The sequence below is a fragment of the Chroicocephalus ridibundus genome, chromosome 3, assembly GCF_963924245.1.
Source record: "Chroicocephalus ridibundus chromosome 3, bChrRid1.1, whole genome shotgun sequence".
Taxonomy (NCBI): Eukaryota; Metazoa; Chordata; class Aves; order Charadriiformes; family Laridae; genus Chroicocephalus; species Chroicocephalus ridibundus.
In genome coordinates, this window is record NC_086286.1 from 42,386,493 (window position 1) to 42,398,825 (window position 12,333).

A 12,333-nucleotide genomic window follows, 5' to 3' on the forward strand; every position below is an offset into this window, starting at 1 on the left:
AGGAGTATCACACTTCTCCCCAGATGTGTTCTTCTTCACTGAACAACGTACTCACCAGCTAGCCTTTACGATGGGAACCTTCAGTGGGGCTCAGAGAAGCGGGTACCAGCTCCCAGTGACATTCACAAAAAAAAAAAAAAATCAAAGGAATAACACAGATGAGTGCCTCTGAAAATTCTCTGCTGTTTTGGCGGAGGCACTTCCAGGTCAGACAAAATCTTTCTGATGCTTCCAGATGGAGTTTAATGCAAATGAACACGAGGAAGAGGTAAGCTGCAGACTAAAGTAAAGTGAATAGTAGATTTTAGGCTTATTTCAATCAGATATTGGCCTTTAATAGAAGATTAAATTCTTAGAGCCAGGCACTGAAAAATTATTTTTAACTGAGCCTTCTTTAGTATGTGGCACAGATCCTTATGAGAAAGGTACAGGACTCAGGAGCATCTATCACACTGCGAATCTCCTACCAGTACTTTGGGGGCATTCCTGGCATTTGGCCATGGCTCAGCTCCCATTCACTACCCTTCCCAGCCAGGCTCTGCGCTCAGGCCCTGCCAGGAGACCGGCTCCTGCACACCTCACTTACTAGACTCTCAAAACCCCCCCTCTCTGCTGCTTCCTACCCTGCCCTACACACTTAGAAAGGGCTCCTCAGAAGCATCTCCAGCATAACTTATTACTCCCCCTTCAAAGATTTTAATAATCTCCTCTTCTACAACACGTACCAAAACTTGACAAGGGGTATCTAATATTAGACTGCTGATGGGTTAAGGACACCGCTATGAAGATGACTGAAAATACCTCATTGTTTCTTCTTGCTTCCTGTCTCTCTGTCTATCTGGCCTTCCTCTCTACGCTGAGATCATAAGTGCTCTGGGACAGAAACAGGGTGTTTTTTACCTGAATTTATACATGATTTAGCAAAATGGGCCTAGGCTCTGCAAACAGGCGTCCTGGTGCTACAGAAAAATAAAAAGTAAACACAGCCTCACAAATTACAATCCATTTTGCTAATAGGTTGAAATTACTACCCGAAGAAGGTTCAATGATGACTTGTTTCTCCCTGGTAGAAACCTTTTGCATAGGGATGATTTTAATGCAAAACATTGCAATTTTATTTTGAAATTAACAAGTACCAACAAACAACAATTCACACCAAAAATAATATATAAAGAAAAGTAAACTAATTTCCACCCAAACATAACAAATATTTCTCAGTGAATTTTATAAGACTACACACAGAAAAATAATAAATTAAAGAAAGCACAGAGACCACATCCATTCATCCTAAACCCTGTGCCACCTGAAAACAACCTATTTATTAAGGTTGGCAGAAAATTTTTCATTTAAGGTGTTTTTCACGCATAATGTGGGATTTAGCAAAACAACATCTTTCACAGAAAGAACATTGCAGATTTTCATCAAAAGTATTGGTTTAGTTTTGGTTTTGTTTGACAGAAAATGGAAGCAGAGGGACAGGGGGAAGGAGGAGGGAAGCAGACTAGGAAGCAAATCTAAGCAAACCTTACTAGAATGCTCTTATAGTAGTTAATCTGATTGCATGCATGGAATAATTGATTATTTCTGCATGGAAAGACTTTTTGCTCTGTTTCTTGGCTTATTGTCAGAAGGACAAAACAGACTTAAGGAGTATGTTCCAGAAAACAATAGGACTTGTCGAAACTGCACGTACAGTCATCCAGGACAGTGGCATTCTCTCTGTGTGTAAACCCAGTGAAAGGAATCTGCCACTCTCAGAATATGATGATTCAAAGACAGCAGAGAGGGAAGGAAAAGCGATGCTCAAGCTGTGGCAGTTTATGGAGCAGGACCATCTCTCATACCAAAAGAAAACTCCCAAGAAACGACTGTGGGGGTTACCACACTACCACCCAGGATCAGATCCTTCTGCCAGCAAACACAAACCCAAAGCACATATGTGTTATGACCCATACAAGCACCACTGTTAATATATTTGCAACGAGGTCACAAACCTTTTGTTTTACGTCAGGGAGAACTTTTTGGAAATCAGTGCAACAACGAAACTGATCCTTTACTACTTTATTTCACTTTGACACTGCTGTATTTCTGCTAAGGTCAATGGTGTATATGACATCGAAGTAAGGTGGTGATTATGCAGTCCCAACATTTCATTACCAATATCATGTTCTTCCTTCTGTGAAGCTGAACTTTAGCTTTCAAATAATAGTTCTTCCAAATTCCAGGCTGGTACAGTTTGATTTGCAAAGCCTTTGGTAGGAAAGGGTGTGAAGCATGCAACCTGAATATATACTTTCTAATTCTATTCTCCGTCAGTTGAGACTCTTCAGTTGTAGCCATATCCATAGTAATCCATGATAATTAACTTTTAAATATGTTGGCAATAGGCAAATCTTCCTAGTTTAGCTCACAAAAATTATATGCCTGCACATGACAGCTGGGAAACTACAATTTTAAATAAATCATTGTCATAAATTTTGCAATAAGAAGTAGAATCTTTGAAATTTCTAGTAGAAGTGGCAACTGTTTGGTGGCAAGTTTGGTTGCAAGTGGCAACTGTGAAATGAAGTTTAACCTCAAAGTCTAAGCTTCAAAGTATACCTGGCTTCCTATTCTGCAGCATCTCAGATACCCACCTACCCTGGCAAACTGATAGCTCTTGAGCTGACACCAAGCCAGCAATGCCCAGCATCTGTGCCGGGGCTCCCAGCCCTACAGCAAAGAGCCTGCCTGCCAGGAAGCCCGTCCTGGGACAATCTGTGCGCAGCTGTCCCCGTCAGTCTCAGAAATCCAGAATCCTTGGCAACGGCCAGCCTTCCAGTTCTGGTGAAGCAGATTTTCCAGTAACAAACTGTCATTTAAGAAATTGCCCAGCCCACACAAACCCAAAGTGAAACAGAGTTTTATCACGCTGGGGTTGCTGGTAAAATGCTATTTAAACACAAACCAGAAAAAACCCTAAGACACTGAAAATAACGTTTAGTGTCTTCGCTGAACCCACATCCTCCGTATGGGTCCACATTTTATAAATTTATACCCTTACAGAAAATACTATATGAGAGAAAATGCTGAGAAAAGTAACAGTTTTTAGCATGCTGCTATCAAAACATATGCCAACCAAACTGAACAGTACATGTATAAATAACAGCAATAAAAATTAAAAGCAAACAAGCTTCCATTACCTCATCTGAAGTTTTCCCAGTCTGACAGATCAATTACATTGTTATCCTGGAGTTATTTACTTATTATGCCTCGCACCTATTTCTGACATATTAAAATGAGAATTTGCTACAGAGGTAAACTGATGGGAAACTCTGATGAAAGTGTACGAGCTTCAGGTCAGAATTATAAGGTGACCCCTCGAAGAAACCAAAGAGGTGAAAAATGAAACTGAATTCCAGAAACTGCAGGTTAGATGTATCTTTGCTAATGGAAATATGGGGAAAAAAAAGAATTTTCTCTATTTTTACTATATGAATTAACCTAATTTAGTTTACTACTTTGGAGAAGTGGGTGTTACAACATTTTTTAAAACATCTTTGCTATTTCTATATACTCCGATAGCTATGGGATGGTAAGTCTAAACTGAAAAGAAATATTAATTGACTGGACTGCAATATTTCAGTTTTACTTGCACAGCTTCAACGTCTGAAGCCTGTTCTGGTACATGGTATTGATGAAGAAGCAAATCATAGGTCTGTTTGGGAATATTGCAAAACTGTTTCCCAAGAAACCAATGATTAGAGGAGCAAGAAAGGTTCAGATTAAGCATGCAATGTTTTGACAGAGCTATGTTTCTGGCTCTCTGTGTGTAGACCCTTTTCTTGGGAAGGGTGAAAACTGATAGTCAGGAAAAGTGCTCACACAGTTCAACATGGGAAATTAGTCTTCTTGTTTTCATGAACACACCCTTTATTATTCCTCAATGGAATTTTTATTTTTATTCAGATGTAGCCTGTCCCAAGCACAGAAAAGTAAGAATCCTGAGAGGGTAGCTTCTATTGTAAATATTTTCCGTAGCAGCTTATTACAACAATGAACAGGTTCAAGCTCACTCCTCCTCCTGCTAAATTCAGAGTATGCATCACTACTAACTTTTATAAGACAGTGATAAGATTTGTACATTTCTTACCACCTACCAGCCAGAGGAAAGGAAGGGATCCCTATGTGTAGGGAATCCCTTTTCAAACAGGCATTAAACTATCCATGAAAGTAATACCATCGTTCTTCGCCAAAAAAAAAAGAAAAAAAGAAAAAAAAAGAAAACCAAGGAAAAAAACCTCAACCCTGGAACTGCACAATATAGGAAAGTGAGTATCCAAAACCAGCAATGAAAATTCTGAAGCCCATCCTATGCTCAGCACTTCTAGATCATATATTACAATTTGTCTTCTAAATACAAAGATTTTCACCAAATTCATTGTCACTGCTTAGCATTCAATGAATATGGAAAAGCTACATACACAGATGCTTGCATAAGAAACTTCCTTGATTAAAGCAAATTGCTGTCCTCAGCAACCGCACATGAGCATTCCCAGATGTAATATACCAGGTTCTCCATTTGTGACACAGAAAAAGGAAGGGCCGCTGAGACAAACAACAAAGCAACAGCAAACTATACAGCCACCTCCTCTATCACCTCAACCATTTTCCATTATAAGTATGCACCTAAACAGCATTTTAAGAGGGTATGATTATGGAGAATGGGAGGAAATAACATGACAGAAGGAAAAAGGAACAATTCATCATTATCAGCACAGGCTTTGTTCAAGTACCTGGCCCAGCTTTGTCCTGACCGTACTGAAAGCAAGCCAGGAAACATAATCCAGAAGCAAATTACAGTGCGTCCAGCCAAGACACCACTCTGGACGATGAGGGGATCAGGAACCCAGAATATACCACAGCAAGCAACTGCTATGCAGTTTTAAACACAGCCACAAAGACCAACTGCTCTAGAAACCCTAGCAGAATGGACATTATCACTGCCTGGTAGCACTCTGGTCCCAATGCAGGTGTGTCTAGTCTAGCTGGGCCTTGAAATGTATTATTGCTGCACAATTAGGTCTGGCTGTGTCAAGTCAACTTCATTAGAAGTTCACTTGCATTAAGCAACTTATATTGCTAGGCCTTTGTACACATGTTCAGGGACCAATTGCAGTAAAGCCAACTGAGAAACGACACGGTCTTCCAATTCCCTTAATGTTTTGTGCAAGGATAAAATCTTCTCCCAAAGAAAACAAGCATTTCAGTGATACTTGCAAGGCCTACCTTGCCCAAACCAGGGGTGTCTTTCACTTTGCTGACTGCCCTCAACAAACATGGTGGTGCAGGGGGTGGAGAAGTCTGAAGGATACTACTGAAGCTGGTGGAGAAGAGAGGAGATTCAGGAACAGATGATGCAGAAGGCCTGTGTTTCTTCTTTTTGGAAGACAGGTTCAATTTCTGAGCGGCTCTGTGGGAAAAATGAGAAGAGTAAGCTAAAACAATCCCAAACTCATCAACACAAGCAGTCAAGAATAAAGAAAGGTTTCTATCAGGTTACTATTTATGTGGCATTTCGGTTTTGATGTCATTGATCCCAACAGTTTTATAATTCTTGTTCTTCACTCATTATTACTAGCTTAATGCCACCAACTTCACAAAGTTGCTCCAAATTTTGACAGCCTGCAATAAGTAGGGTCACAATCAGGCCTCTGTCACTATCTCATCTGTTGAAACAATTCAGCCTGCAAGAAAACTCCAAAACCTCCAATTAAATCAATGAGCTATATGGCAGTTTCTGTTCTAAAATTAAGTTCAGTCACCAAATGGTTCACACAGAATTGTGTCTCGTTCATAAGCCTCTGATTAGAAAGTGAATACTTGTGCAATGTTTGGATGTAAGCAGACACTGTTAATTAGTATTAAATGCTCAGGTGAATTTGCTGATGTGTGAGAAGCCTTGCGCTAGCTGTTTCAAATTTTTATCACCTCTTAAAACATAAGCCAGACTAAAAACTAAACAAACGGTGACCAATGAAAATATTGGTGTTTGCAGTGAGATGGAGACAATTATACCAACTACAGCTGCATTAACCACTATGCAGGGAAACCAATGAAGACTGCTTTTAATACTACAGTATTTTTAGATAACAATGCTGAAGTTTGTATAGACTTTGATTGAAAAAGCTAAGCTTTTCTGGAACAGCAACACTCAGTACTTTTATTTTGCAAAATGTTTTATTTTGAGAGACAATTCAACATTCAGCCTTTGTTGCAGCTGTGTTGTTCCAACACTTGTGCGTTCTGCACTGCCCAGGAATAATGTTAATATTAATCATGCTGTCCCACGGTTTCCCTTTTGTAAAATGAGCACTTTAAACAGAGCAGGTCAACTGGAGCACCATCTCAAAGGAAAGATGGGTATAACAATTCATGAGGCTACTTTTATGTTGTTGCTTTGGCAGAAAAATTATTACTTAAGATAGGTGTAAAAGTAATCTGTGCTGACAGTAGCTTTCCTTACTTTGCTGATGTGTGACAGTCAAGACCAATAATTCTAAATCCTCCTAAGTTTTAAGAAGCTTTAGATCCATTAAACTGGTATCAGTATATATTACCCAACACCGAACTCACAAAAGTAATTACATTATTTTATCCCAAGGAGTCAGGGAAAAAAGTTTAAATATATATATATATATATACACACACACACACTCACTCATTTCAGTATGGAAGTACCTTGTGTTTGTATCAGACGTCTCAGCCACATAAACAAATTACCTTTGGGCATGAAGTTGCCCTATGTCAGCTGATCATGTGCACACTGTATGCACTGCCAATATGTATTCTTTTAGCCTATGGCAAGTGCACAACAGTTCCAGATAGATTACTTTTTAATAAAAGAAAAACACTAGGAGATTTTAATTGACCTGACACAGAATTACAACTCAGAAGTTTCCGTACCATCTCCTTGTCCTTCCCTCTGGCCTAAAGACTGCAGTTCATAACCTGGCCCTCTCTTTTAAGAGTTTGCTTTCTTTCTCATAGAAAACATAATCAAAAGCAAAAAACACTATTTTTTCCTTTTCCCAGCACCATTTCAATCATTTGAGAGAATTCAATGATTTCAGCTTCCACGCTGTCCATCGCTAATGTTTTTACCAAGTTACCCATGCATAATCAAGATTTTCTGTATGTCTTAGCTTCATTATAAAATTATTTTAAGCAAAATCTTGTTCTGTGTGCAGCGATTGAGAATACGAATGTTGGCCAAACCCACTGAAAAATTTACTCCTGTGGTCAAGCTCAGTGTTCCAGTCTGAAATATAGACAGTGGCTCCACGCACTCTGGTTACGCAGCTGATGTCACTGACTCACCTCGGGTGAAAATACATTTCCTAAAAGCCATTTTCTCAGTTGATTGACAGAGCTGTTATCCCTCTTGCCACTGAATGCTTCTCCAGCATTTGCTGTTCCTTTTACAAAGCTGATAGAGTAATACAAACCACTTCTTGACCCAACCAAGCCCATAGCTGGCATTTTCTTAACGAAAAACCATTGTTGGAGGTACCTGGCCTTTTCAAAACCTTGGAACTATATTCTAGTTTGACAGTTACAACCTTTGAGATTGCATTCAAATGGAAGAACCCGCATTTTCCTTTATATTTTTGGTCTGCAACCAGCAAAATGTATGAAAAAGCAACGAATTATTTCTCACAACTTCATGGGGTTTTTTGTTTTTCCCTAAGGAGAGAAAAATCAATGCATGGCAGGCTAGAAAATCATTTACAAGCCCTATCAAACTTGACTGAATTTTGATGGGGATCAAAAAGGCAATAAGCCTCAGGTAATTCCCAGAGCATTTAACTAGGAAGAGAAGGATATTTTAACCAGATGTAGGCTGCAATATGACACAAACATGTACAGCGTGGTGTGTGGCTTTCTTGTGAGCTCATTTGCGTGAGTAAAATTGTTCAGCTTGGGTGGCTAGCATTGCTCTGAACACAGTTGGTCATGCCAGCTGATGCTGATTTGGCCCTGTGATCTAGGCCAGGAGGTTAGAAATTCTCCCATTTTACTTTTCAAGTCAGAGGCCTGGCTCTCTCAAGCAGAGTCTCTGGACAGCCAGACTTCTCAGGCAAAGCACCAGGCTGGACCATGGGAGACCCGATGCTGCTGTGGTTCACGGCCTGCCCAGCCAGCAGCTGTTTAGACTCTGCTCTTTGTACAGGAGCCAACTAATTTGTTTTCTTTTAATATCTAGTATAATAGGGCTCTGATTTCCACTTGAGACTATGCATACTACCACAGTAAGGGTAATGGTGATGATGGCAACATGGCTTTATGTATTGACAGTAAGCTGATCATACTCCAAGTTACGTTGCATCCCACTTGAGACAAGTGCTACCAGCTATGAACCATGCAGGGGTGTGCAGTGGGCTCCAGTACAATCCAGAGCACTTCCCCGCTGCGTGCGGTATGGCTGCAGTAGGGATTGTGTCCACAGAGACATACAAGGAACTTGATCCAAATTAAATTTCTGAAGTGCATAATTTAAACTGCATTAGTTTATGCGTGGACACACTGTGTGGACACACTCATTCACAACAGAACTGACTTTAATATCATTTTAATGAATTATCTTTCAAAATAATGCAGATTTAATCCAGTTTAGCTAATGTACTTTGGATTCACACCTTCAGTTACTTTGGATTATTTTTTCCTGAGAGTCCCTACGTAAACAAGCTGCTGGAGACTTTTTCAAAGCTTGCAAGATTTGTGGCAGAGGAAATAATCACAAGATCAAGACTTGAGATTGCAGGAGGGGTGTTAGAAAGCTGATTAAAGTTCAATCCAAATAAAACTGATGGATTGCTGGCAGGAAAGGGGAACTGCTTTGAATGTCCACCTGATCCATAGCAAAGACTGAGGTAATTTCTTGAAAGGACATTCTCTGCTTTTTTTTTTTTTAATATACAATTTTAATAAGGTGTATATCTTTGGGCAGTCAGAACGCTTTTCACCTCCCACCTATGCAGAAATGGTGATACATTTTTTTCCCTCAAAACTCCAGGGGGAGGCCGGGATTTTCAAACACATTTATTGTAGAGCTAACTCCCTTGCACTGGAAACCAATTTATGACTGATATGAACTTTCTGAAAACTTAAGATCCTCCGTGGGATTCATTGAAGAAATGGAAGCAAACCAGCTTAGGAGTAATTCTGAGACGTGAGGTGTGGTCTTTGGACACTTGTCTAGAGAGATGAATGAACAGAAATGAATTAAATCATCCATTTTTAACACAGAACAAAGGCACTGCGAGGCACGATGCAAATATCTCTGCTAAGAAAGTTATTCACACTACTTACAAGCAATACAAGATTGAAGTTGATGAAGCTTCAGACAAAAATAAAAGGCATTATGGAAAGCTCTGTAAATACCTTGCTTAGAGAAGTCCCTGGGTAATGGTTACAGTACAACATACATAAGGAAACACTGTGGAAAGAACAGTTTCAAAATTCATGGTTTTAAATTAACTTTGGCTGCTCACAAAAAGCAACTTCAGAAACTGAGGACGAATCCATACATCCACTTGTTGCTAAGCAATAGTCAGGGGAGGAAAAAAAAACCAACACAACAAACCACAAACGGTGTGATACAGCACTTAAAGAAAAGAACAATAAATAAAGCCTCCCTGCAGTACCAAATGTTCATGTGCCTCCAGCTCGAACAGAGTGGACTGGGACCTCATTTGGCATAAATTCATATAAGATCATGAACTTCAGTGAGCCTAGTTATGCCAACTCATGGCATATTTGCTTCCTCTCTTTTAACTAAGAAAACAGACATTGCTAATAAAATTTAAGGGAGACCTATTTAGCTTGATAAAAGAAATTATTTTTTTATCCAACATATCATTCAAGGCAAAATTAAAACTTTAGCACTTACTGTCAAAGTAGAAGTCAGTAAGGCCAGCAGGTTCATTAGATTCAGAAGGAGATTAGGCATTTAAGTGAATAATTAAAATATTATTCACACTTGTGTGTCAGCAAAGATCATCATTGATAAGTAAAACTGACTCTCACGTGTCAGTACCTGACATGCCCTTTCACCACTGGTATCTGAAGAAATTTCCTTAGGTGCATATCTCTGTTTAATTATTCATTACTGGAGTTTCATACTACACTATGATGCATCCAGCATTTATCACCCTTGGACACAGAATTACAGATCATAGGGGCCAGTGAGCTGGCATATCAGTTTCTGTGTCAAAATAAAAACTTAAAATATGCTCACTTTCATGTCATATTTTCCACAGAGAAAATGGCTCCCAAGCTGTGGAGGATAAACAGTCGTGTAGTAGCTAACTTTAATATAAGCATTTGCAATTTTCATTAAAACTAAAAATCTATTTTTTTCTTCTGTATTTGGAGGCATAAATTTCATTTTATAAGACAAATACTCTCTGCTGGGTGCAACACTGATGGATTGAGGCATGAACTTTATATGTGCAAGGCATGGCTTACTGGAGGATGTGCTGGTTTGACAGGCCCAAAGGAGATTAATGGTCTTCCCTAGTAATTAAAACTCTATCGTTACTTATCCAAAACTGCCTTGCCTGCTGTATCTTAGTGCTGGGTTGGAAAATAGATAGAACCTTAATTTGGAAATCAGTCTCCTGAACTAACTCCCTGAACATATTTGTGCAGATGTATCACCACTGATAAAATACAGTTATAAAATACATTTGTGACCATCAGTGTTGGTTACCCAGTGTGAAACACTCATATCCTATGGTCCCAGGTTGGGCACCCAAAAGTGAAAGGCACCATTCCCCAATCCCACCCTCACACAAAAGACCTACCAATTTTTTATTTTTTTTTTTAACCGTGGGCCATCCTTCTTCCTGTAGAAAAAGCAGAAATTCTTGACTTTCATCTACTAAGTAAAATGTAATCTGTATGGTATTCTAGTTAACTGAAGGAATGTCAAGCAGAAATATACTGGAAGCTTGCCATTAGTTTTATTATTTCCAACTGAAATGTTTGCAAATATGGGTTCGCAGTGTATTTTCTGTTTTGGGTAAATGTGTTTATATAAAATGAGTCATCATATTGTATAGTTCCTCATGTGGCTTTAAGGTAAAAACCAATGGGATACAGCAAAATTACAACCATGCAGGCTTTTTTTCTGTGAGAAAAGCCAGTCTTGATTTTCGGTTACACAGCATCACTCAACAATGCCGCCTTCTCCAGTATCTTTAGTTACTGAATTATGTCAGTTATATGCTGCCTATACAAACTGGACACAGGGCACTAAATGGGATGTTTACATTTTCCAATTACAGGGATCTAACCTAGCTTCTGTGAATCATCACCAAAAGCGATTCTGTTTCTCCCAAACACTTGTATAGGTAATGCAGGCTCACTAAGGTGACATTACAGCCAAGTTGGCCTAAGTACTACCACCAAAAAGGGAGACCCCATACCTGCCACTGCCCTGTCTGCATACTTCCTTCACCTCCCATGCTTCTTTCCTCACATTTATTTTGGTTTGGCTGCTACTGGTTTAACCTTCTGAACTGGCTTACGACAAAGGGTGGTCTAAATCATACTTATTTGACATGGCTAATATGGCTGAATTACTATAGCAAGCACTTCCCCACCTTAAAATCTGAGGCACGTGGTAGTAAATGTGGTTTCATGCAAAATCTCATCTTTCTATTTGGAGGGCAATGATCTGGCTTCCTTTGTGCCATGCCTTTCTTTGCATCTTCTAAAGCAAAGAGAACAGAGATGCTTTACAGGACCTTTAACCAACAAGCAAACGGCCACGCTCTGCTGCAAGGGACCGGGTTGCCTGTTCACCATCTGCAGCAAACCAGGGGTACCACCTGAGAAGCATGCTCCATGGCAGAGTGAGAACAACCTCCACGGGCTTTTTCTCATACCTCTACATGGAACAGTTTTTCTCATTCAGACTGAAAGTCAAAAGACAGAGTGACAAGTCTTGCAGTTGGCGTGCCATGTCCCTTCCCAGCTCACGTTCCCTGCCTTCCAACATGGCTTACAAGCTATGAATGAGAATCGGAGCAACTTTACTCCACTTTAATTCTCTGTGTGGCCAAACCCAGGGCTGTGGTGTTGCAGCCTAGTAAGATATGTAAAAAATGAAATAAGAATCCTCAGAGGAATATTTACTGGATTTGTAGTTCCAGTAAGATTCTTAGTATTTGTGTTTAATTATTTTACAATGCCTTTAAAATCTGGAGATAATTTGAGCTTTCTGCTTATGCTGTAGAAGGTATAATAAACATCTCTCTAATGCCCAGTAAACACTTGCCCCTTATT

The 12,333-nt window shown here is 39.5% G+C and overlaps 1 protein-coding gene across 3 annotated transcripts in view; it reads right to left on the bottom strand.

Moving 5' to 3' along the window:
* The window catches only part of KIF26B (kinesin family member 26B), a 302,116-nt gene that overhangs the window by 107,276 nt on the left and 182,507 nt on the right, over positions 1-12,333 (bottom strand). For all 3 annotated transcript variants that reach the window (XM_063328903.1, XM_063328901.1, XM_063328902.1), the window contains one exon: positions 5,269-5,452. In XM_063328903.1, the coding sequence (XP_063184973.1) occupies positions 5,269-5,452 (184 nt within the window). The remainder of the gene's footprint in view (positions 1-5,268; positions 5,453-12,333) is intronic.